Source organism: Leptonotus elevatus, chromosome 8 (assembly GCF_054856555.1).
Source record: "Leptonotus elevatus isolate MCC_2025b chromosome 8, RoL_Lele_1.0, whole genome shotgun sequence".
NCBI lineage: Eukaryota > Metazoa > Chordata > Actinopteri > Syngnathiformes > Syngnathidae > Leptonotus > Leptonotus elevatus.
In genome coordinates, this window is record NC_141246.1 from 5,269,999 (window position 1) to 5,296,401 (window position 26,403).

General features: G+C 42.2%; 2 protein-coding genes across 2 annotated transcripts; one reads left to right on the forward strand and one right to left on the reverse strand.

The window, feature by feature from the left end:
• Positions 1 to 53: 53 nt before the first annotated feature.
• On the reverse strand, positions 54 to 11,298 carry smarca5 (SNF2 related chromatin remodeling ATPase 5). Its single transcript, XM_086082684.1, has 24 exons — positions 11,025 to 11,298; positions 10,458 to 10,580; positions 10,203 to 10,369; positions 9,080 to 9,180; positions 8,902 to 9,002; positions 8,650 to 8,829; positions 7,641 to 7,796; positions 7,438 to 7,569; positions 7,295 to 7,363; positions 7,109 to 7,218; positions 6,687 to 6,913; positions 6,269 to 6,390; positions 4,853 to 5,005; positions 4,646 to 4,778; positions 4,311 to 4,459; positions 4,113 to 4,235; positions 3,917 to 4,024; positions 2,679 to 2,792; positions 2,477 to 2,599; positions 2,202 to 2,334; positions 1,200 to 1,318; positions 771 to 983; positions 579 to 689; positions 54 to 455 (listed from the first exon to the last, which is right to left on the reverse strand). The coding sequence occupies exons 1-24, from the start codon at positions 11,097 to 11,099 to the stop codon at positions 390 to 392; spliced, it is 3,108 nt and encodes a 1,035-aa protein (XP_085938810.1). The 5' UTR covers positions 11,100 to 11,298; the 3' UTR covers positions 54 to 389.
• An 891-nt stretch (positions 11,299 to 12,189) lies between these two features.
• On the forward strand, positions 12,190 to 22,881 carry usp38 (ubiquitin specific peptidase 38). Its single transcript, XM_086083642.1, has 13 exons — positions 12,190 to 12,333; positions 13,555 to 13,740; positions 14,035 to 14,539; positions 14,879 to 15,014; positions 15,084 to 15,213; positions 15,930 to 16,031; positions 16,122 to 16,280; positions 17,149 to 17,342; positions 18,338 to 18,431; positions 18,509 to 18,615; positions 18,752 to 19,049; positions 20,141 to 21,055; positions 22,061 to 22,881. Exons 2-13 carry the CDS (start codon positions 13,564 to 13,566, stop codon positions 22,226 to 22,228), a joined length of 2,985 nt encoding a protein of 994 aa, XP_085939768.1. The 5' UTR covers positions 12,190 to 12,333; positions 13,555 to 13,563; the 3' UTR covers positions 22,229 to 22,881.
• The last annotated feature ends 3,522 nt before the right edge of the window (positions 22,882 to 26,403 follow it).

The following is a 26,403-nucleotide window of genomic DNA, read 5'->3' on the forward strand; positions in this document are numbered from 1 at the left end:
TAAGTTTGATGCTACAAATTAATAAGTGTTTTTTCTTGTTATTTACCACAGTGCACTATTTTATATATAAAAAAAGAGATCTTTATTGAATTCACAGGGAGGATAAAGAAGGTAACATTGGAAAATAAAGAAGGTACATTGGAATGTGGTACAACCAACAGGCATAAATATAACTTCCATTGACTAAAAGTAAAAAAAAAAAAAAAAAAAAACAGCACAGCTGCAGTGTCTCCGTAAATGACAAGGCAGAAAACTTGCTAGAACCTAATAATACAAAGTCTATTTGGAGGTTTGACACCATTAGCAAACGCACACAAGCGCTACTGTTGTAGTTGTAGTTGTGGCTAGGATAACGATGGCGCGCTGTACAAACGAACGAGGCGTTGCCTTCACAACTTGAGCTTTTTCCGACGCCCGCGACCTTCCGCGGTTCCTTCCGGCTTCCGTTTCTGGGCCTAAATGGCAGGAGGAGAAGCACGAAAAATACATTTTGACATTACAGATCATGTTAAGCAGTGGAACCAGAACCCAAAAAGTAGGGGTATAAAAATAATTTTTTTAAACTTAATAGCACTTACTGAGCCCGTTTTCGGCCCCCTCTTCTTCTTCTCTGCCTTCTCTCGCTCCTCCAGCTCCATGTTCTCCCTCTCGATGAGCGTGATGAGCGTGTTGCATCGCCTCTGCAGCTCCTGCGCCCGGAGCACAAACGTACATCTCAGCGACGGCGCTGGCACAGCGGGCGCGGAAAACGGCGGGAAACCTCTGCTCACCATGGCCGTCCTGGACTTGAGGAACCAGTCGAAGCGGAACTGCGGCGAGTTGCGGATGCACTGGCGCAGCTCGTCGTACACGCTCTCCTTGTCGAAGCCCAGCTTGTGCAGCATGCAGATGAGGAAGCGGTCCTCCTCCTCCGTGTAGTTCTTGCCCTTGTTGGTGCCGTAGGAGATGCGGAGCTGGTGGAAGGGCGCCTTGTAGCGGCCGATCTGGAACGGAAGGCGACGGCGTGTTAGAAGATGCTGATTGACTGGATGCATTAAGCTGCTGGGTCATATCAGGTTACTTTCTAATGTGGCAGCCCGCCAGGCTTATTAGACCCTGAAACATTACAGCGGCGACACCTGACAAGACTCACTTAATTGCATCAACTTTCCACCAATAGAGGGCGCTAATCGAACGTGAAAAGGTCTTGGGAGACCTACCTTGGAGTCCAGGGCCTTTTTGATGCTGATCCTCCTCTGGATCCTGGCTTCTCCTCGCTCAATCTGAGCCATGATCTTCTCAATGTCCTGGAGTTCATTGCAGCGCTCCCAGAACACAGCTGAGGAACAGAGAAGGTTACTTTAGTTAACGAAAACTGACAAAAAAACAAACACCACCAACAACTTTTTTCCGGGAGTTGGATTGAGGACACAACACCAGGACGCGATCAAGAGACCGGTAGGATCTTTCTTCACTGAAGGGGTCAATTGGGGCTAGAAGCAGGTTTTTAAATGACCGTCACTCCATTAATTTCGTTACATGTGCGTCCGCTGGCAAGCTTCGTGATGCTTCCGTCTGTTCCCTCGGTTTCAGGATGGACAAAATAAACGTGTTAAAGATATTTTCCATTTTAGCCTCTTTTACGTCCGTTTGGATCTTTTCTGTCTGGAAATTGCAAAGAGTGAATGAATGCTTGCGAGCTTTAAAGGTGTGCAGTTACGCAAACACTTTCAGTACTACATTCGCCGCCATTCAAATGACGGCTTTGTTTGGTGGCAAGTTTTTTTCTTCCAAACATGATTTTCACGCTTGCGCAAACGCAATGCACACTTTGCTTATTTTGCGTGCTTGACTTTTGGCTCAGCTCGTCTGCTTTTCCATTTAACTCTGAAATGCAACGCTAGGTAAGACATGCGTTACTTTTTTCATTTTACCATGGTGTTTATTAAATATTGCACACATGTAATTTTTTTTTTTTTAACTAATACTGAAACTAAACTAAAACAAGCATTTTTAAAATAAACTAATAAAAACTAACAGAACCATCCTAAAAACTAAAACTAACTAAAATAAATAACTAAAAAATAAACTCAAAACAAACAAAAAAAAAAAGCTAACTCAAATGAAAACTCCACAACGATAACAACCCTGAACAGAGCACATAAGGACTTCAGGTATGATGGAGAGGAACGGGAACAATTTTGAGTGGAAGTGGACATTACCAGAATACTCCATAACTTCCTCTGGGGTTTTCCCCTCCACCTCTCTGGCGATGTTCTCAATGTCGTCGCGTCCCCACTTCTCGTTGGCTTTGATAAACTGGTTGAAGTCACGCTTGTTCCAAATGGTGAATCCCTGCCCATGAAAAAAAAAATTTGTTTTTTAATTGAGTGATCCGCCATGTTGTGTCTGCGGCATTCACACAGAACAGCGACAAGAAAGACGGGTTTTACAGGCAGTGTGAAAGGGGGCTACACTTGTGTTGTCTTGGTCGTACCTGCTGCAGAAGGTTCTCCTTCTCCTCCAGCTCCTCCTCCGTCAAGGCTTCAGCCTCGTCGATCTTGGCTTGCTCCTCCTTCTGGACCTGAGCAGAGTTGGGCATTTCCGGATTGCGCGGCACCTAAAATGGAGACGCTTGCGTTATTAAAAACCCTACTGTAGAATGACAGAAGGTGTGAGGGGAAAGTGAGAAGAGTTACCTTGTAGCCAATTGTCTTTCTGTAGAAGAGGATTTCCTTTTCAAGGAGTTCAAAGAGACGAGGGGGGAAGAACTGGAAGTCTTGAACGTTGGGCTGCTTGGGCGGACGGGGAGCCTGGAAGGTGGAGTCCGAGCAAAGTCAAACATGGTTATAAAAATGTGGCTGTGCAGAGACTTTCCCCATGGGTAGGGTTGATGATGCATGACGATGATGAATAGTTGTCTCATAGGGATACTGTTATTTCGGTCGTTAAACCACCTTTCCTAAACCTCTATGGAATACATCATCAGGTAAAGGAGGGGCGAAAAGATGCTTCTTTTCAAACACAGAAAACGACACTAAAAACACTTGGTTAAAAAAATAACCCAATTATGGATTTAAAAAAGGGACTGGCCGTCACTTGGATCAATTTGACCCAAATTTTTAGTTGTGTAAAATTGAGATTTGTTTTGTACAAAACTCCTCAAAATTGGGTTGTTAAACAATTAAGAAAAAGAAAAAGTTTGTAAATAAAAAATGAGAAATAACCGAAGATGTCGGGTCTGTTCCTTTTTTTAATCTACCCAAACTGCTTTTAGAGTGCAGTATTGTTTAAAATATTTTTTTCCCCAGCTGTCAGTGCACAACGTTGAGTATTGCAAGTCCTTGACTCGTTTGCTCCCAAATTTTTTTATAAATATGTTCTATTTTAAATGTTCCCAAAGACGTATTTATAAGTTTTTTAATATATTTATTTATTTATGCTAGAACATGCATAAGGCTTTAATGCAGCCCCTCTTGAGGAAATGGTAGTTATTACAAAAACGGCCAGCAGGTGGCGGCAGACTAGAAGAAATCAACCAGGGCCATGTTGCAAGTTAATTTACCCACAGTTCTAAATTTTGCAGATGTGTGGATAATAATTAAACGTAGCGATATTCTAATGCTAATTGATGCAAAATGGAAACATATGCAAATATACTTTTTTTCCCCTGATGAACGAAGAGGCTCTAATCTTTCTTTTGGTAGGTTCCATGTTTTTATAGCAATAGAACAGAATATTCTGTGGACCTTGCAAAAACAGTCAAAATACAGTCAAATAGCCCGGAGCGAATGGGGTTGCTTCAGTGGAAATGGCTGGGAGTGAATGAGTTAATGTATCCCCCCCCCCCCCTCTGTTTTATTTTTTGTGTGGATTTTTTTTTACGTGTCTTTAAAAGTGTGTGTCAATCTGGTGTTGGTATTCCTATTGATGGTACCTTGGGTGCTTTAGGCTCGCTGACTCGAAGGGCTTCTCTGAAGTAGGCATCCACGGCGTAATTGGCCTTCCTCTCTCTCTTGGGGGGCTCAATCCAGTTGGTGATGACCTGAAGGAGGAAGAGGATGAGGAGGTGGGGATGAACATCAAGGCTTTATGTTGTGAAAATGAATGTCATTTCTATGACTCTTTTGTACCTTTTTCTTCTCTCTGTAGTCTTCTCCCTCAAACGTGTACACGCTGCTGTTCTCCGTGTCCATGGTGAAGTTCCTCAACGAACTCTCCCCCAGGGAGGACAGCTTCTCCTTCATCTCCATCGTCTGGTGGCAGCGCGGTCAACCGTCAACCAAAACATTTGATGTGAGCTGCGCGGCCGTGTTTGTGCGAGAACTCGCCTTCCGCTCGCCCCTCTCCAGGATGGCGTCGATATCGTCGTCTGTTATCTCGCTCTCCTTGGAGGCGAAGACGTGCGTGGCGCCGTGCCGGATGATAGACAGCATCTCGTCTTTGCCCAGCTTGTTGGCACTCGGATCCACAAGTCGTCCTGTTGAGATATAGAAACAGCCATGATCACTTTATAAATTATAGCTGGTGGGGTTTTGTTTTTTTTGCCATGGGTGAGGGATCCTACTTAAGGCAAGTTCAGTTCAACACTTTTTAATTACATTTGAAAACACATTTAAGACCGACTGCTAACTTGGGGAAAAGGAAAAAAACAAACGTGTTCTACCTTGCTGGATGACAATGGAGTCCAGTCGCAGCTTCATCTCCGCCCTCTCCACGATTCTCTCCTCCACTGTGTTCTCCGTGATGAAGCGGAAGACGCGCACCTGCTTCAGCTGCCCGATCCTGTGAGCTCGATCCTGGGACAAGAGGGTGAGTGTTAAAGCCGCTTCTTGTGTATGTTGAAATTGTCCAAAGTTCAGGGAGCACTCACCATGGCCTGGAGGTCCACTTGAGGGTTCCAGTCTGAGTCATAGAGGATGACGACGTCTGCGGTTGCCAGGTTGATACCGAGGCCGCCGGCTCTGGTGCTCAGCATGAAGATGAACTTGCTGCTGTTAGGCTCGTTGTAGGCATTGATGGAGATCTGAAACATGAATCCTTTTTAAATATTGCAACGGTTTCAAAAACTTTATGAGCATACAGGAGGCTTTGAAGCATCCTCTGACCTGAAGAGGTCACCTAAAGCAATGGTAGTTATTACAAAAAACGGCCTGCAGGTGGCAGTAGAGTATACGATATCAACCACAGCCATGTTGCAACAAGCTCTTTTCCCCAGTGTTTTAAACAGGTTTGTGAATAATGATGAAACTTACCGTATGCCATGCTAGTTTAAATAAATAAATGTTGACATTCTTCTTGTGTTTTAAGTCACAGTGTCCCATCGCTGGTGAGCTACTTTTAGAACAGACTCGTGTTGTCTGTAAAGGACAGCGGTTTATTTACCAAATTTCTGTCATTGTTGGAACTCTTATTTTCTAACTTCATCTTTGGGCGGAAGATTATTTTGAAGGTTGAAGGAATGTGTAAAGGGAGAACGGCGTAAGAGACAGCAAATTGATTGAGAGAACAAGACGTTGGAATTGCGCACGACAAAACCAACATTTTAAGATACTTTAGTCCGATTGAAAGTGGCAACAAGGTAAATAACGGAGCTTATCTTTCTTTAGATTCATGTGTGTGTTTACCTTTTGAGTTGAATTAGCCTGACTATATCTGCAAGGGGGTAACATGAAAATGTCTGATTGACGGCATCTCATTTGTTTTATTTTCCAGCTCTTACGGCTGTAAGAGGTTTATGTACGAGACAAGGAAAAGGAGAATTTAAAGGAAAACCACCAATAAAGCGTCATTATTTCAACCAACGCTACATTGTCCTTGGAGACACAACACGCTTGCACCTACACTTGTACACTTATTTATTTTTAAGGACAATAAAAATCGCCAATTATCCCCACTCCTCTCCCTTCTCCTCCTTCGTGCCTGCACTTGTTTTAGAAGGCAATTAACTTCAAATAAGCTCATTCACACAACTCCGCAAGAAGAGCTCATTACCGGAGCGATTATTGAAACCTTGACTTTTTTTTTTAAATCACGGTAAATCGTCAAACCGGTTATCGACCCATGCCTAACACAAATTAAAAAAAAAAAATCCTGATGAAAGAAGACTTTAATCTTTCTTTTGGTAGGTTCCGTGTTTTTATAGCAATAGAACACAACATTCTGTGGGCCTTGCAAAATCAGTCAAAATCCAGTAAAACAGCCGGGAGTGAAGGGGGTTGCATAGGTGAAAATGGAGTTAAAGATCACGTCTTAAAACTGTGAACAGCCCAGTTTGCTGGCGCCGCACCTGTCTCTCCTCGTGTGGCGTCTGACCGTCCAGGCGACAGTAGCCGTAGTTCCTCCACATGCAGTAGTCCTCCAATATGTCCAGCACTCTGGTCATCTGACTAAAGATGAGCACACGCGAGCCTGGGGAGGAACAAGATTTAGAAAGATCAGTATTAGATGCTTGTGCATAACTACCGTAACTTGAGACACGCAGTGTGGAACCAAAAGTTTATCATAGTGATAATGTAACATGAGAGAAAATTAACAAAACAATGCAATATATGAAATTAATCCAAGGTTGAGTATCACCGATATTAGATTCTGGTGGTTTGATAACCGAAAGCCAAAAATACCACTGAGTTACAGTACAGCTAAATTGTTTCCCTTTTTTTTTTTTAATTGTTGTTTTTTTCATTACCAGGACACCTCCGACTTACCTTGCTCTTTCATCTTTGGCAGCAGCTTTTCCAGCACAACCATCTTGCCGCTGTTGACCGCCAGGTGGAGGTCGGTGGTGTAAGGGGGTCCCGGCTCGGCGCCGTCGAAAAGGTACGGGTGGTTGCAGCACTTGCGCAGCTGCATGAGCACGTTGAGCAGACGCATCTTGTCCATCTTGCCGGCAGAGTTCAGGATGTCGATGTCCTTCATTAGAATTTTGGTGTACCTTAAGGGGACATTAGTCAGTTTAAAATCAATTTTTTAGCAAAAACTGTAGTTTCATGTGCATGCCTGCTGATGTGCAATGTTTACACTAACTACATGGATGGAAAGATACAAAGGTTAGTAATTTGCAAATATTTTCAGATTTTATTTGAAGGCCATATTTCCAAGCACTAACATTTAACTAAAGGGTACTTACCATTCTCGCTGCATTTTACTGAGTCCCACATACATCTTTATCTCCTTCTTGGGTAGCAGCGTCTTCTCCACATCAGCTTTTATGCGACGCAGTAGGAAAGGGCGGAGAACCTACTCGCAACAATACAATACAACATTGATAATATGCTTCAAAATATAGCTTAAAAAAAATACATTCACAACATACCGTGTGAAGACGCTCCACCAGTTTCTGATCGCCCAAGCAATTGTTTGTGTCAAACCAAGAATCAAAGTCCTGAAAGGGCCGGACGCAACAAATTAGACACTATTTTCAGTCTGATTAAAAGAACTGTGGAATGGGTCACATACTTCTGAAGAATTAAAGACGTCGGGGAGCAGGAAGTTGAGCAGGGCCCACAGTTCGTGCAGGTTGTTCTGGAGTGGTGTACCAGTCAGCAGCAGGCGATTGGTGGTCTTGAATTCTCGCACAATCTCTGACAACTGCGAGGAAAATGTGTGTTATTATTTGAGGATCCTTAGAGACAGAGTGGGTAGATCTGGGGCATGCACACCTTAGACTTCTCGTTCTTGATCCTGTGGGCTTCGTCGATGACCAAGTAGCGCCAGTTGAATTTCTTGAACACTGCCTTTTCTATGATGAGAATCTCATAAGATGTCACACACACATCCCATTCGCCGGGAAGCAACACGTCTCGGATGAGAGCCGTCTGCAAAATGGATAGAAGAGGTTCAGACCTTTTGTAAATATTCACTTCTAAAGTTCGACTTTTTCTTTAACAAGCAAAACTACCTTGGAAACTAATTATAGAGCTGCAATGTCTTATAAAGAAAGCTTGTGGCTTCAAATAAAAGTTACAATTCTAATAAAAATACTTTTGTCATTTTAAGAGGAAAAAAGTCAACATTTTACAAAGTCGTTCTTTTACAGGAAAGGCATGGCAAAATTTTCCATGGGGGAAAAGGGGGTCATTTTAAAAGAGAAACAACATTTTTAAGGGGAATTTTTTTAGCACAGTTAAAATTGATCTCTGACAACTATTGCCGCCAATGGCAGTAAATCTGTTTCTTTTTAAAGCCCCAATTTTACAGGACAAAGGTGGTTACGTTGAAAGGAAAAAAACATCTTATGAGAAAGATGGATTTTTTAATGCAAATCATAAGTTTACATAATAAATTATTTTCATAAAATAAAACATTTTTGTGAGAGAAAAAAGTTAAAATTGACTCTGAACTTTAAAGTAAACAGCTGTAAATTTACAATAAAAAGGTTGTAATTTTACAAAAATAACATTTACATTTTACAAAATGAGCAAGATTGAACGAAGATATTTTATCAAATTAAAGACGTCAAATTATGAGAGTCTGGCCAAAACTACCTAAAACAAATATGTAATTTTACAAGAATGAAGGATTGCACTAAAATTGATGAGCTATTTTTATGAGGAAAAAGATTTGAAAAAATAAACAAAATGTAACGTTATTTTACAACAACAAAAATTACTTCATTGAAATCAGGTTATTTTTTTCCCTCAATAATATTAAAATGGTAACATGGCTGACCCTCTCATCTCTGTCTCCAATGAGGCAAACTGCTCGCAGAGACGGCACCCAGCGCTTGAACTCGTTCATCCAGTTGTACAGGGTGGATTTGGGCACCAGCACCATGTGCGGTCCCGGGATGTTCCTGTAGTGTTTCATGTAGCCCAGTAGGGAAATCGTCTGGAGGGTCTTTCCCAAACCCTGGCGGCATAAAAATCCGTATAAAATCAAGGCAAGCCTCAAGATGACATGATACATTTGTCATTTACTTACCATTTCATCGGCAAGGATGCCATTGATTCCGTTCTCGTACAGAGAGATAAGCCAGTTGAGACCGCGGACCTGATAGTCCCTCATCTTTCCCGTTTTGACGTCTGAGCAAGAGGGCAAACATTGGATAAAAATAAATACGCAACTTTCTTCCTTTCCATCTATAGAGGTGAGCACTTACAAGATGGCGAGTCATCAAAGCGTGTGCAGACGTTTGTGGTCTTGGTGCTCTCGCTCAACAGCTCCTCGTCTTCCTCTTGCTCAGTGCGCCGATGACGATTGCTGCCGTCAACAAAGAGGGAAAAGGGTGGGGAAGCAGAAATACAACTTATTGTGACGTACAGGTACAGTGATTGCATTAAGAATTTTGTCAACGGCGGTCAATTGGGGGGTGGGGGGGTATTGTAACATGTCCGGCGTTGACGAAGTAATTTGTTCACGTAGCCCGTAATAACGACGAACACTTAAGTGTGGTTAAGTTAACCACTGGTCAGCGAGGGTGCCATTTAATGTAACCCATACATAAAAGCGCACACCGCATTGGCGCATTCTTGCTAAAACAAACGTGTTGCAGGAGCAAAACTGTGAGTTCGGTTCTACTTTATTCAACAATTTAACAATGTACTCGCGTTATTTTACAAATCCACCAAAAGTCCTCATCTTTTGTATCCGAATTTCTCCTTCAAACATGAAGTAAATTACCGGAGTCCGTCTTGTTGCCGTGCGGCTGATTAACAATGATGCTGGGTTACGCATGCCCAGACGTCCACAATCTATACTCGCCCGATGCTGCCTCCCAGTTTCGTGAAAGCGTGTTCGCTGTCTCTCATCCAGTGCAACAAATCCTGCTCGAATTTGAACGCCGAGTTTATGCCAATGTCCAGCAGTTGGAGATGACGACGGAGTGATTTCAGAATGCTGAAAGCAAAAGATTTTGGCTGACTGGGGTGTGTTTTTTCCCCTTTGAGTGGCTGTCTTGATCGTCCACTGATGCAACAGGTGTGCATTTTGGCCACTTAAACGACATGCTTCACTATTTCATCCACAGGTCCTTCGCCATCCTACATATCTAATTACAAATTTTGTGTAGTATTATTTTACATCAGGGCCAATGCCGGTTTTGGCAGGACCACCACAACTTGGTTGAGCCACCACACAAAAAGGCTTCATGGCGGATCCTGGTAATGCTAAAATGTCACTTAAACCATTGAATGTACAGTTAAAGACTTCCATTGTTTCAGATAAGATTTTTTTTTAATACGGTGTGTAATGGAGCAAGCCTAACCATATTTTTGGGTACTCACTCTCCAGCAGACAACAAGTTCTGCTTCTCGTCTTTCTTGATGCGAGGACGCCCAGGCTTCATCTTGAGGGGGGATGTGGGAGTCTTCTGCGCGGCTGGCTGGATGAAGTGAGCAAACAGCTCGGTTTGCTTCAACAGGTAGTCAAATCTGTTGGTACGGTCCGTTTTCTGCATGGGTGGAAAATAAGACATTTGGATTATTCCCAAAACAACAACAGACGTATTTAAGCATCGAGTATAAACAAAATGTCCTCACCACTTTTTCTTCATAACCTGGAGCAGATTCTTTGGTTTTGGTGGAGGAGGAAGAGGACGCATCTTGCCCATCGGGCCCTGCATCTGATGACGACTCTTTGCCGGCATCCGAATCAGACTTTTCCTATTTAATTTAAGAAAAAGTATGTTTTCTGAAATTGTATTCATAGATTCATCGACAAACTAATAGGACAGGTTAATTTGTTCTTTAAATAACTGTTAGTTGCAGCCCTAATGTAAACATAAATGCAACAGTTATTCTGCCGTGCTTCAGTTAACTGCTAACAGGCCGAAAAATGCCAACTCGCCCTTCTCAAAAGCGAAAACGTACACTATAAAGAGAAATGTGGCCATGCCTACATTTGTGGCACAACAATGGCTTCAGCGGCGCCGTGCTAGCTAGTTGGGCTACAGTTAGTTAGCCACGAGCTAACTGGCGCTAACGGTGGAAGTCGGACGTCGGGGACGTTCACGTAAATGAAAAATGATCACAGTCATGTGTATCGATACATTGGATGACACCGCCACGCTGAAGGGGGAAACAAATTCTTATTTCAAATAGTTTTACCTCGGCTCCACCGGCGTCTTTAACCTCGGTCTGCTCTTCCCGCTCCGGTTCCACGCAGCTTAAAATTTCCGACATGTTGTGCGGGTGTTCCCTCTTCGACTAGTCGTGATATGTTTCGTTACGGTGTCACGTGTTAGATGGATCTTCTGTGGGCTTTTGTGGACACGTTTCTCGCCGTTGTCCGGGACTGTTTCTGTTGTGAGGAATGAAAGACACATCCGTCAGCGCTAGCGGTATTTTCCTCCTGAACACCCGCGTTCTCATAGCGTGAGTATGCCGCGCAATCGCGAGAGTTGGTCTTGTGGCCTTCAAGAAAATCGGAAATTTTATAATACAAAAAAGGCTATACATAAATAAATTCGAAAGAAAAACCGGATAAGTAGTGCTGTTTACTGTTTGTTCCTGCCAAGAAAACGTAACGTAACTTGACTTAACACTTACGTTTAACAGTTTTAGACTCATGATGAACGTAAAGACTTTCCCACAACGAGGATTAGCTGAATCTATCATGGAAACTAAAACAAAAATTCCATGGTCTTGATTTTTGCAAATATTGCAATTATTATTGCATATTTTCCCCTTTTTGTACATCTAAATATCTTTAGAAAACGAAGTCAACATTTATAGGTACAGTGTTTCCACAGCGACAGTAATTGGCGGTTGCCTTGCCTTCCCAATTATCGAAACGTTGCAATGTGATTCAAAATGTGCAATATTATAAACAAGTATAATTTCACGTGATATGATAGGGGATTACATTATTTGACCAGAAAAGTTTGAACCAGCCCATGTAAAAAGTACTGCAAAAATGGCGTGGCGAACTGTATGTTTTTTTTTCTTTTAATTTAACGTGTTAGTATGGATTTTTTTTTTAAAACAAAAACAATATTTTTTATTCAAAACGCGAAAACTCTACCGGATACGTTTGTGTTGTCAATTCAAGTGTAAATGTGATATCAGCCAGATTATTATTATTATTATTATTATTATTACATATTATTATTATTATTATTATTATTATTATTATTATTATTATTATTATTATTATTATTATTATTATTATTATTATTATTATTATTGTTGTTAAAATATCAGGCAATGCCAAGCCACCAAAATCGGCGCTCCGTTTGGGGGTCCTTCATGCTTGTCGGGCGTGAGAGAAATGACGTAGCTGCCATGTTGATGATCAGCTGATTCCGGTTGAGCGATTTGACAAAAAATACAACTGAATTTACCTGCGATCCGAGATTTAACACCAAAAGGGAGTGTATCGTCTTCAAGTCGAACACCATTGACATGCTACATTTGGGTATGGACGTATTTATTCAGACCGAGTGTCTCCCCTTCTTGTCATTCAGGGCGTATTAGCATTTATGCTAAGTCAGTGGCTACCTAGAAACATCACACAGCTAACGTCAGGCCCTTCAAGTTGCTTTGTTCGACACGGCGCTCGTAAACAAAAACATGCCACTTCAGTTATATTTAAAACACTTACTAGCGCTCCAGTCAAATATGGCTCCGTTGGTGGTTTAATGTCGAATGTGTTTGTACTTGTGTACGGTTGCCGTCAAGGCGCTCATGAACGATGGGCTACTGTAGTGAAGAAAAAGGTGGAAAATAAGTGTGATAAACGCTCCTAAAGTGACTGTAAATGATGTTTGTGGCAGCGTGACTTGTTTAAAGACTGTTATTTCGTGAATAATGTTGTGTTTGTATTTGGCTGTTGTGTGCCAAGGCCTTTAACGTCACACGAGATTCGACAGTTAAAAAAAAACAATACTGTATAATACAGTCCAATACTATACAGTACAATATAATACAGAACACCTGTGCTTCTCAAACCGTTTACACCAAGTACCACCTTAAAGAAAATGCACCCTAAAGATGAACAACATTATAATGCAGTAACGTAGTCGACCTGAGTGTTTATCAAAAGCAAGGCAGGTTCCTACACAGTACACTTGTATTTATTACTGTACGCCATTTTAACATTACAACTACAGTAAAACAAATAAAATGCATTTACTGTACCGCTTGTTTTCATTCGGTCGCAGAAGCCTTTCCAAGCTGATGTGAATAAAAACTGTTCTTATGTTAATGTTTAAAAGCACGCTGCACTAAAGATAAAATTGATAATGTATTGTACAAGACTTGAACGATAAATACAGCTGAACTCTACTTGGAAAAGTAAAACTTTATATATATATATATATATATATATATATATATATATATATATATATATATATATATATATATATATATATATATATATATATATATAAAATTGCTGGTTTTTAATTTCGTTTTTTTATACATTATGACTTTTGTCTTGTAAAATTATATGTTTTGTCATAACAGCAAAAAAAATTCTATATAAAAATGGCATTTTATTCTCATAATATTTCATAATATTGCACAATTTCCATTGTTAGTTCATAGTTAAATTTTTTTTTTGTTCAATTACCCTCGCATCACTTGTCAGATGCCACATGACCAATGAGGCGTCCTGTTCACTTTTCTCTTGCAGGCCGCCATCATGGACAAGATTTTGGAGGGCCTGATCAGCTCTGCTCACACGCTTCCGGTGAAGAAGGCCATTGTGAAAAAGGTGGTGGAGGCGGCCGAGAAGGACGTTGCGGTGGAGGAATGCCAGGCCCTGTTCACTGTCACCACCCGCCTTGTCCTGCTGGGGGAGGACGCCTTCCAGAAGCAGGTAGGCAGTGGTGGAACCAAGTACAAATATTTTGTAACTGTACTTAAGTAGATTTTTTTTTAAATCTGTACTTAAACCCAAGTATTTATTTTTCTGGTGACTTTTTGGTTGTACTTATATGTACTTTTTTATTTAAAGAACCAATTTGTCTTTTCATTTATGATACAGTGAACTCGGCTTATGCGCAGTTTGGCAATTGTAAAGTCGGGCTATTTTGTGCACGGCTCAGTCCATATCCCTCGTGTCAAGTACTTAAGTACTGAGTGTGTGTACTCTTTTTTTTTCCCCCCTCAGGTGGGCTTCCAGGTCTTGGAGGCGTATGCCCGCTACCACCGCTCGGAGTTTGAGGTGTTCTTCAGCAAGGACTTTGTGCTGGGCCTGCTGCAGCAGGGCTACGAGCAGCTGGATCACAAAGACCCGGCCGTGGTGGACTACATCCACTGCGGACTGCGGCTGCTCATCAGCTGCCCCGCCGTGCTGGAGCTGTTCGCCGTAGTCCAGGTGGAGATGCTGAGGATGGTGTGCGAGCGGCCCGGGTCGGCCGTGTGTGCCCGTCTTGCCACACTGCTGTCCGACTTTGTGCAGTGCGTGCCCAGAGACAAGGGCGGCATCCTGTTCTGCCAGCAGCTGGTGAGGACCATCGGTTACTTCCACTGCCTGGCCAGCCAGGAGCAGGAGCTTGGCGAGTACGTGGCCCAGGTCACCAAGGTCAGCACATTGCTGCAGAATATCTGGAAGGCAGAGCCGGCCACTCTGCTGCCTTCCCTGCAGGAGGTCTTCGCTATCATCGCTTCTACGGGTGAGACATTGTTCCATTCACGATTGATTCATCATCAACAAATAAAATGGAGCCATCTGTGGCGCTGATTTTTAATTCCGCCATTTCTAAAGTAATGTTCGAATTGAGATGAATTAACACAACAAACTTTTTTTTAAACTGAAACTTGATTTGCGTGATTTAACAATTTATAACATGACAACTTTGTTCTTGTTGCATTACTGTAATGTCATAACAATACAACTTTGCCTAATGCCTTTATTACTTTCCTTTTACAATTGTCTTGTTCTCATAACGTCTTGACTTTATACCATTCTAGCTTATGTCTGCTAAGTGTATTCCCCCCCCGTCCTTCTTCAGACCCGTCCTTTGAGCCGTCTATCGCCTTGGCCAGTCTGGTACAATACATCCCTGTCCAGATGATCACAGTGCTTATTAAGAGTCTCACCATGGACCAGAATGTCAAAGACGCAAACATGACCAAAGCACTCTGCAGGTATGTGGAAGTATGTACACGTGATGCTTTTGGATGGAGGCCACTCACACACTTGACCTCTTGCTTTAGGATGATCGACTGGCTTTCCTGGCCTCTGGCCCAGCATGTGGATACCTGGGTCATCGCTCTGCTTAAAGGACTGGCCGCTGTTCAGAAGTTCACAATCCTCATTGATGTCACTCAGCTCAAAATTGAACTGGTAGGTAATGAAATCTGCACATGTTTTGTTTTAATGTAATTTAATTTAAAAAAACATCCAAATGGGGCTTGTGAAACATTCAAATCAGTCTCTAGACTCTCTACTTTATTCATATTTTTCACAGTACAAGGATTATTGCCACCAAAGCAGATGTACTGTATATATCCTAAGAAAAATGTGAAAACAAGTGTGAATTAATTCATTAAATTAAAATGTGCATTCTTTTTAATTCATATGATAATTTTCCTCTGCCTTTTTTATTAATAGACATTTTAATCAAATGTTTTGATCAATGTAAATTTCATTAAAAAGTAAGTAATTTACATACACATCCAGAAACAATAAACTCAATGAAGCCAATTAAAAAAATTGTCATAATATTTTTTAAATACTAATATATTTTTAAAATACTGTTTTATTTTTACACAAGAAAATCCATAAAAGACATCCTTAACTCTGAGTCAAACCTTTTCTTTTCAAATTTACTCTAGAACAACAACATATATAAATAAAATGCTAATAATACATTTAGTGACAAACAACTATAAGTGACACAATAATATGATAATTTAAATCTAATGTTCGTTTTCAGCCGCCAGAATGCCTATTAACCAGGAACTACTGTCAAATGTCATTTAGCTCCTTTTAGCAATGATGCGCCAAGATGTTCACTGTTCACTCGTTGATTTCATTTCCCATGTGTCCCCCACCCACAGGTGTTCAATCGTCTGTGGTATCCCATCGTGCGGCAGGGGGCGCTCGCAGTCCTATCCCACATGCTCCTCAGTTTCCAGCACTCTCCCGAGGCCTTCCATCTGGTAACGAATCTGGCCAGCAAAAAAAACGTGAAAGGGGGCTATCGGCATTCCTGCTGTGTCCAACAATCCTGTGCTCCTCATATGTTGCAGGTTATTCCGCACGTGGTGCATCTGGTGCATTCCCTGCAGGCCGACGGCCTCCCCACCAGTAAAGCCTTCCTGCTGCAGTTCACGGAGCTCGTACACTGCATGATGTATCAGTATTCAGGATTCCCAGATCTCTACGACCACATTTTGGAAGCCATCAAGGTAAACAAGCCCTGGAATTACGTTGTTCAGAACGTTTCATTCAAAGCACAGGCGAGGCTTTCAGAAACACTTAAAGGGGACATTTTGATAATAATAATAATTTTTGTGTGTGACAATAATATATTCTATGCAGCCCCCACTAGTCTAAATATGACCTTCTGGTTAATATTGCGTTAGTGGAATAGGAGTTGAGCAGCAAAATCCAGCCGTTTTTATCCATCTCGGGTGGGCGGCCATTTTGCCACTTGCGTCAACACCAATCACAGCTCAACTTCAGAAAACAGGTGAGCTGTGATTGGGTTCGTTGCCTGAGCCCCGAGCAACATTGACGTCATCTTCAGTCGACAGCAAGTGGCAAAATGGCCGCCCCCTAAGATGGATAAAAACGGCTGGATATTGCTTCATAACTCATATTCCATAAATTAAATCAGAATGTTATGTTTAGACTAGTGAGGTGACATATAACACATTGTCAATAAATGTTTAAGGTTCCACTTTAAGCATATTCATTGTCAAACAACTGTAAAAATAATACAGCCACTGTTAATAAAACAAAATATATGAGTAACGACAGCTTCTCTGTAGATAAACTCCACAGGTGTGTTATTTTCTGTTTTACATTTTCAATTTTTTCGTGACAAAATATCCCTCAATATGAGGTTCAAATCATAAACATGTGAAACACAATCACATCTCACAATCCTTTAACTCAAGCTCAGTAAGAATCTCAAGGATTAATTCCACGTTTGTTTTGCTTGATATAAAGTATAAAAGTATACGCACGCACGCACGCATGCACACACACACAGTCCAGTAATATCTCTTGGCAAAAGTGACCCATGGTTAAATTTGTGTCTCATTCCACCAGGATCTGCCGAAACCAAGCGAGGAGAAGATCAAGCTGGTGTTGAATCAAAGTGCCTGGACGTCCCAGTCCAACTCTTTCGCCTCCGGTCCGCTGAGGCAGGCCGGGAAATCCGAGACTGGCAAGACAGGCCTGGCCAACCTGGGCAACACCTGTTACATGAACAGCATCCTGCAGACTCTCTTCATGGCCACAGAGTAAGTCACGAAGGCATATAATGCTATTATAGTACACTTAAAAGGCACTTGTCACACTCTGGTTCAAATGTACGTTTTGTTTGGTGCAGTGGTTGTTTCTATTGCAAATGCCAAGTGAAGCTTTTGTTACCAGGTCAACTAGAGAGCTGCTTAGCGACTTTGCCATTTTATTTATCAACCAGGGGGAAAAAAAGACTAGCAACCTTTTATGATGTTATTGGAGAATTCTAGCAACTCGGCGACTGATGTCCCCTACTTTCAGAAAGAGTGAGATAACAAAATGTGTACCAGTACTTACTATTTGCGAGGTTGGCAGAAACCCAACAATTCGAATATGAACACGGAATCCATGAATCTATGAACAAGGCCTTAATTGGCATTAAAATGTCTTAAATCAATCTTTCCAAAGTCTCAGAAAATACATAACACGTAGTACGATTTTAGATTGTGAATAGTGTCTAATCTCACAATAAATTAACATTATTCAAAAAAAATAATTTACTAAATGACTTTTGTAGTAACATGCCTCAATCACAATCGTGGAACCAACAAAAGTGATGTAATCTTAGTCTGGAGCAGATGCACGTTGTTTATGTACTTGTGGCAACTTTGAACAATATGGGACATCGGCAATATTGTGACGTTGGTCTTCAATGTATTTTAAAATGAAATTAAAATGTCTTGAATTTAAATTAAGCTGCATAAACCCTGAAACATAAAAATATGCCTCTTTTAAATAATGCTTCCATCTAAAGCATAGGTGTCAAACTCCGGTCCTCGAGGGCCGCAGTCCTGCAGGTTTTGGAGGTTTCCCTCTTCCAACACAAGCTGATTCCAATCAGCAGGATTGTTATCAGGCTTATGCAGAGCTTGCTGATGAGCTGATCATATATCAGCTGTGTTGGAGAAAGGAAACATCCAAAACCTGCAGGACTCCGGCCTTCGAGCACCAGAGTTTGACACCTATGATCTAAAGTGAGCTTGTCTTTGTCCAGTTTCAGACGACATGTGTTGTCGCTACGCCTGAACGGTTCCAGCACCCTGATGAAGAAGCTGCAAATGCTCTTCGCCTTCCTTGCGCACACTCAGGTTTGTGTTTGCACGCGGATGTCTAGAACGACTGTGGCAACATGAAAGTGTGGTGCAATGTCTTTGTTTCACCACAGAGGGCGGCCTACGCGCCCAGGAACTTCTTGGAGGTGTCCCGCCCGCCGTGGTTCAATGCGGGCTCTCAGCAGGACTGCTCGGAATACCTCCGCTTTCTACTAGACAGGTATGATACATAGCTAATTAGGATCTGTGTTTTTCTCCTTATTTTTTCTATCAAACACTTTTCCTCTTGATATTGTTCACAGTATCCTCTACCGTAGCATCTCCCAAGTTTATTGACATTGTCTCCTGATACCAAGGTTACACGAAGAGGAGAAAACCATTCAGGTGTTGGAATCGGCCAAGGCCAGCGTTCCCACCGATGCCGTTGACTCAAGCGGCAAAGACGCGACCGCTCCGACGACCCCCGAAGAAGGCGAAGTTTCCTCTCCAAGAGTGGACGACAACGACACACGGACGCTCATAGAGAGGACTTTCGGTGGGAAGCTGGTGACGGGCGTCCGATGCACGCACTGCGACTGCGTCTCCGAAAAGGAGGAGCCCTTCACGGACCTTTCGCTGGCCTTCTGCCCCTCGCGGGATGCCGACAAGTCCAAAGCAAGTTGGCCTCTTTAACACAAATTGGCAAGTTAGCCTTATTCACCCAGCGATCTAGCCAATTTAACAATTGAGATCCGGTGAAATAACCATAAGCAATCTTACCCCTTTGATATCCAGTCAAATGAGTAAAGTAGCATTTTAGCCTTTCATACAAAGATCGGGCCAATTTAGCAGTTTTAGCTTCTTTAATGCAGAGATACTGGCTAATTATTACAAGTTCCAACAAATTACAACTTTAGCCTCTTTCAGACAGATACCAGCCAAATGATTGTTAATTATCAATTTATTTTCTTTACCAGAAATTGCCAATTTGAGCTCACACAGATCCAGACAAATTACTGTAAATTAGCTTTTTTTCACAGAGATCCAACCAAATTAGTAATATAGTAAACATCCATCCTAAATTACCTCAAATCTGTAATTCGGCCTCTTTCAGGCAGAGATCAGCCAATAATGAATAGTCTTTTATTTCCACAAATTTGTCAATGTGGCCTTTTCTTGAAGAGATCCAGCCAAATTACCACGGCACAAAAATAGACAAGTTTTCCCCTCTCTAACAGAGATTCGGCGAAATTACCGCAAATTATTAACGTTTACACTTTGCGGCAAATTAGCAGTTTAACACAGTCACCTAGCCAAATGTCCGTAACCTAATAATTTTGCCTCTTTGACACCTAGCTAAATTACAAAAAAAATAGCCTCCTGCCATCAGGTTGACAATTTAGCCTCTTTCACACAGAGAAACCTAGCCAAATTACTGTAAATTTCTGTGCATTAGCAATTTAGTTTAAAACAGCCACACCGCTAAATTAGTAAATGAGCTAATTTGCATATTTTATACGGGGAAAAAAACACTTACCATAAATTAGCAATTTAGCCTCTTTCACACAGAGACTCAGCTAAATTACAGCAATTCGCAATTTAGTTGCTTTCTCACAGATGAGTAATTTCGCCTACTTCACACAGAGACCCAACTAAATTACAGCAAATTAGTTATTTAGCCTCTTTTACCTCAAAGTCCAGATGAATTACCACAATTTAACACTTTATCCTCTTTTCCACGCAATTTTGTCTCTTGTCTTCCTAAGTCCGACGAGTCGAAAGTGGTTTGCCAGGGTTCAGTCAACGGCGGCAGCGAGACCCCCGTTCCGGGGACCAAAGACCAAGCCAGCCACGTCCCCGCCGTGCCAGAGAGCAACGAACCTCCCTTCTCCGTGCCCGACCTAGTGGACTACTTCCTGGCTCCGGAGATCCTTGACCAGGACAACGCCTACTTCTGCGGCAAGTGCGGCAGCCTACGGCGGGCCGAGCGGACCCTCAAGGTGATGTCGGCCCCCGAGTATTTGATCCTCACGCTGCTGCGCTTCGCCTACGACGCCAAGTGCCACGTGCGCCGCAAGATCTTGGACAACGTCACCATCCCGCCACGCTTGCGCCTTCCCGTGCACCGGCCCTTGGTGCCGTCGCCGTCGCCGCCCCTGCCAGCTCCCGCCTCCCCTTCCGCGGTGGACTCCCCCGAGAGCAGCGAGAACCTGGCCAAGAAACTCAAACCCTCCCGTCGAGACGAGGAAGTCCAGTCGGTGTGTTACGTCCTCAGCTCCGTCGTGATGCATTCGGGCGTGTCGTCCGAGAGTGGACATTATTACTCCTATGGCTGCAACAGCACAGCAGAAGTTGCTGCCTCCTGTCAAAACGAGGACTTGAGTCAAGGGGAGCAAGTGCGAGAGGGCCTCAGTGGTCAGGGGGGCGGCTCAGGGCCCCCCGGCGACTGGCTGCTGTTCAATGACAGCAGGGTGACGTTCGCCTCTTTCCAGTCGGTGCAGAACATCACCAGCCGCTTCCCCAAGGACACCGCCTATGTACTCATGTACAGGAAACAGGAAGTGGCGGGGCAGGACTCTATTAAAGGCGTTGCAGCTAGTGGAACGAGGCAGAGCGCTGAGCCACCACTGCAGAAAGAACTGCTTGACGCCATTATCAAGGACAATAAGCTGTATTTGCAGGTAAAACTATTTTTCAAGCATTTCACACAGAAATCCAGCCCGTTTAAAGCAACGCGGTCTCTTTCACACCAAAACTATTATAGATAATGAAAACTAATTAAATAATAACAAAAACTAAAAATGGAACATTTACGAACTGAAATGAAAACTACAAAACTATTATCTGAAATCACTTGAACCTCTATCACATAGATCCACACAAATAACTGAAAAATCTGCCCCTTTCACACAGAGATCCAGCCATATTACTGCGATGTAGCCTACTTAATTAAAGCAGAACTAGGAATTTTGCCTTTTTCACACCAAGCTCTGCAAATGATCAATTTGACCTTTCACACCGAGATACAGTCAAATTAGGAATTAAGATCCTTTCATACAGGGTTTCAGCCAAATTACAACAAATTAGCAATTCAACCTTGACAGTTTAGCCTCTTTGACACAGAGGTCCAGTCAAATGATTGCAATTTAGCCTCTTTCACATGATCACAAATGAAAAATCTTAAACTCTTTTTCATATATTGGCAATATAGATTCTGTCACCTAAAAGTCCTGCAGTTTTACCACAAATATGCAATATGGTAAAATTGGGCATTTATCCACCTGTGCCTTTTTCAGTGCACACACAGTTGAAGCAATGTCCTGCTTTTGCTGGGTTTTGCGTAAAAGGCACAGGTGAACAAACACTGGTTATTGCGTTACATCTGGTTTTCTCCAATTTACATGAGAGCCGCTAAAGGGGAAGGCACAGACTGCAGAGCTCTGCACTTGTTCACATTTCACACACGCACTGTGGCGTCGGCGCTGTACAACAAACGTCCTCGACAAATCATCAAGATCAACGCTTGATAAAAAGATCTGTTTCGCCGTCGCCTCGAGTCAAATCTGGAGGAAGGCGGGCAGCAATTTCACGAGCCACTGAGCAGTCTCTGTGCAAAAACGGCCACTAGGGGGAGCTGTCAGAACGCTGCAACTGCCCTTTTGACATGTTTGTTTCTCTCCCCACAGGAACAAGAGCTGAACGCTCGGACTCAGGCTCTGCAGGCCCCGTCGTCTTCCTGCTCCTTCAGGCCCAACGGCTCGGATGACAACAACCCGCCGGGGAGTTGCGGCCCATCCGGAGGGGGAGGGGGAGGAGGAGGGGGCTTTAACACCATTAGTAGACTGGTCTTCTAAAGCTAAATAAAAAGCACACAATGGTAACAAGAGAAGAGGTGGGGGGACCTTTTTGCTACCCTCAGAGGCCGTGGTACATTCATGAGGGAAAAAAACGTGAAATATACCTGAAGGTCAGTAAAGGAGACTTAGACGGCAGCTTTACAGATGCCACATAAAGCTCCTAAGGCCTTGTCACGATGAAGACGTCTACTATGACATGATCAGAATGCTTGTAAAAAGCCAGTTGGCTCTTTCACAGAGAAATCCAGCAAACAAATGATGGCAAATTAGCAATTTGTCTCTCACACAGAGAGACGGTCAAATTATAAATGTAGCCTCACACATAGGTCCAACCAAGTTAGCAAGTTAGCCTCTTTAACACTGAGATCAAACGAACATGAAGCAGTGTAGCTGTTTCACATGGAGATCCGGACACATTACCACAAATGCAATATTACTGCGATTTGGCCCCTTTCACACAGATCCATCATATGTATTACGACTCGAGTCAAAAATTCTGTAAAAGTCGGCATTTCCCGCCTTGTTGCCATATCGCAGAGTGGGTGGAAGCACTTTTGGAGCTAATACCCGAGGCTTAACAGGTGGGACGATGCCTTTGTATAAGGGGAATGTGTAAAAGGAAAAAAAATGAATAAATGACAGATATTGTGCTACTGCTCTGCTGCAATTTTGCTGTAAAGAGGCTTAAACATCAGTTTTACAGATGACAGCTCTCCAGTTTGGTTGTGCAGTGCTGCCTTGAGATATGAGTGACCCGACTTTTAGGGATAGATGTCAAAACTTGAAAAGCAGTGGTGGCCGTAAAAAAAATTAATTCAACATTCAATTACACACTGTTTTTAGAGCAACCAAATAATGTTACCTATGGGTTATTGGGCACATTAGCTTAATGCTAACATAATTGAGAGAGAAAAAAAACATTAACATGCTAACTGTTAGCATTGATAGAGTTGAACACTAATTGTGGAAAAAAACAAAAATAAATGTATGTATATATATATATATATATATATATATATATATATATATATACAACAAATTAATACTCCTATCCTCTATGAAAAATAACTACTAGCGAACTGATTAGTTGTAGAAGAAGTGGTCTTTGGAGGGTGGAGCACTTTTGTCGTTGACATTTCCACTCATTTCAATAGGGAAAGCTGATTTGAGATGAGCATGGTCACGGAATGGATTAAAGTCTTATCACAAGGCACCGCTGTATTATGCTCTGAAATGGTTGCCGACCCCTTGCAACAAGCACTGAAAAACTCCTTTAGGACTGAAAGTGTTGTATGTATACTGTTTAACCATTTTAATTTATTTAGATTTTGTTTTGGTGAAATCTATGTTCTTTCAATTAAGGTTTAAGCAAAAACTTTTTTTTTTTTTATTTAAATTACCTCATGCAAACATCATATAGCACAGGACCATGCATTATGATACGACTAGTAGGACCTCCAAAGTGGAACCAACCATCATCACTATGACTTTGGCAAATCACACGAGACTTTAGTTGTAGTTATAAAAGTTTGTGTTGCCTTTTTGTTGTTGAGTGAATGTGAACCATAGAATAGGATATGGAACTTACCGCGAGGCAGCAATGTGTCAAATCTTCAGGATTAACTATAAGCAAGTGCACTTTTTTGTGTTATTTTGCTTTTAATTTGGGTGAAGAGTACACCCATGAAAACAAAGGGGTGAGAGGTGGTGATAACCATAGATCAGGAAGTGGAACTTGAGCTGATGCAAAATGTCGTTTTGACTGCTAAGTGCAATTTCAATTCCAGAAACACATTGAACTCCGCCGAGCAGAAGCTAACCCATTAGCATGTAGCTATGTTCCGCTTTAGAGGTTCCGCTTCTCATTTGCATGCATTTTGATTTGTTGTGTTTCATTTTTCAGAACAGAGTGAGTTATTGGGCATTTGATAACTTTAATATCACATATATGCAATAAATCAATTTGTCTTAAAAAGGTTCTCCAGGTAGTTGATGACTTGAAAAGAACACGGCATGAATTTTTTAGCTTTAAAGATACCTTTTGTTTTGATGCTGCAATTTTGTGAGGGGAAAAATGCTTGCACTTGAGGTTTACTGACGCCATGATTGCTCTGCAGTACTGAAATTCCAGAACAGATGTACCATTTTTGGTGGCATATGCTTCCGCCATGCTGGATATTCTTTTTGTTTTTCGTTAAGAGCTCAGTATTTGACATGTCATCATCATTGCTCTCTTTTTTCTTTATTTATTTTTTCTTCTTTTTTTGTATGTGGGTGAGTATGTGTACGTGTGTGTGCATGTGTGCGTGCGTGTGAGCATGTACTCATTAGTTCAACTAAAACATATTAAAAATCCCATACCGTTCACCTAAACCGAATACTTCAGAATCCAGCTAGTCGTGAGGTTGTCAGGAGACCTGAGGAAGGATCAAAGAAAGGAAAGGAAAGTGAAATCCAGCACCGACCAGACATTACCTACTACCCACCGGGTTACCAACCAGAGTCTTTCACCAACACCAGAAACATCTAAATTCCAACAAATTAGGGAGACCGAAGGAGAGACTGAGGAAAGGAAGGAAGGATTGATGAAGCAGAGTGAGATCTACAGACATCAGCCTCCACCGATTCAACGGCCAGAGGAAGAAGCAGATTGTGTTTGAATTTCGATAGATGCTGGTGTGGTGGACCTGGCAGGCATGAAAACCTTCACCAAAGAGGGGAGCCGACCCCGGCCAGGACAGAGCAAGCACACCTCAGGGCCCCCCAGGCCACGGCAGCGCCAAGGGACAAACCCCGGGCCCCGCAGGGGCCACCGGCCGGAGAGCAAAGCCAGGAGCACCCCCCACCCCACCCCAACACGGCCCGCACCCCCAACGCAGCAGGACGGGGCACGGCAGGCCCGCCAGGCACCCCACCGGCCCACATGCTGGATATTCTACTGCGTAGCCAGGATTGTTTTTGCCACTATGCTAAGCAGCCAAGATAGCTTTTGTCGCTACTGCTACGTTGCTTTAGCCCTGATGGACTAATAGCCAGGACATACAAATATCATTGTAAAAAATGTCTAACACATTTTTGTCGCTATCCAACAACTACATAACCTTAGCCATATTAGCTTTTGTCCGCTATGCTACTTCTATATCGTTCTAGCCATATTCTTTTAAGCAGCAGAGGCGGATGCATTTGCCACTTGTGTTGCTATGCTACATCACATTAAACTGCTACATGGTGTTAACCATATTGTACCAGAAGCCAGGACAGCTTTTGTAGTGATGCTCCTGCTACGTCACTTTATATTATACTAAGCAGTCAAGACAGATGCATGTCATACCACTTTTGATGCTATGCTATATGTCACTTAAGTAATATTTGACCAAGACGTCAGGTGTAGATGCAGGCGGTTATTGTAACAATTGGACTTGCTGTTTTGTGTGTTTGGTAATTAGTGGGGCCTCATTTCTTCATCGATACTCCTCCGGCTGTTGTTGTTGAAGAAGTCATTAATCATGGTAGCAAACAGGACACATCCTTGGGGATAGAGGTGTTTAGCATCACAATGGCATTCCAATAAAATTCCTCAGATACCTCAAAGCCTAGAGACACAACCTTGCAATCTGAATAATGGTATATATATATATATGTATATATATATATATATATATAGAGAGAGAGAGATTTTTGTTGTCAAAAACAAAGTTGATTTTAGAGCAGTATTGGAAAGGTGCTGATATAAGGAAAAGGAAAGCAAACAATAAAAATAAAGCAATTTTAAGCCATGGAAGAAAGGATGCAAAACAAAAATACTACTGTATTTAAAATAAAAAGTTTTTATTTTGCACCATTGAAAGGAAGTAAGAGATGGAAAGGAAAAGCAAAGGGAAATGTCACAAAGGAAGGAGAAAAACTGGGAAGGCAAAAGTAGGTTTAATCAAGTACTACAGCACAAACCTACACATTTAACAAAATGGATAGTAAAGTTCCCTGGGGGAAGAGCCCACAACTTCCGGTTGAGACGTTCACAATAAGAAATAGGTCAGTCGTTGAACAGACAAATTTACATGTAGGACTATTCACACTGACCTGCCGTCTTTTAATAATGTTAAACATATACGTCGAATAGCCTCCATAAAAATCAACGACATAATATTAGAAATAAGCACGATAAATATCCT

Excerpts from the sequence above, each read along its gene's own strand:
- smarca5 (XM_086082684.1), bottom strand. The coding sequence starts at position 11,099 with ATGTCGGAAATTTTAAGCTGCGTGGAACCGGAGCGGGAAGAGCAGACC. Across the intron at positions 6,391-6,686 it reads GCCAAAGATGAAAGAGCAAG|GCTCGCGTGTGCTCATCTTT; the intron begins GTAAGTCGGAGG and ends GTTCCTCCCCAG. Across the intron at positions 690-770 it reads TCAAGTCCAGGACGGCCATG|GAGCTGCAGAGGCGATGCAA; the intron begins GTGAGCAGAGGT and ends CTCCGGGCGCAG.
- usp38 (XM_086083642.1), top strand. The coding sequence starts at position 13,564 with ATGGACAAGATTTTGGAGGGCCTGATCAGCTCTGCTCACACGCTTCCG. Across the intron at positions 18,616-18,751 it reads CTCCGCTTTCTACTAGACAG|GTTACACGAAGAGGAGAAAA; the intron begins GTATGATACATA and ends CCTGATACCAAG. Across the intron at positions 19,050-20,140 it reads GGGATGCCGACAAGTCCAAA|TCCGACGAGTCGAAAGTGGT; the intron begins GCAAGTTGGCCT and ends TGTCTTCCTAAG.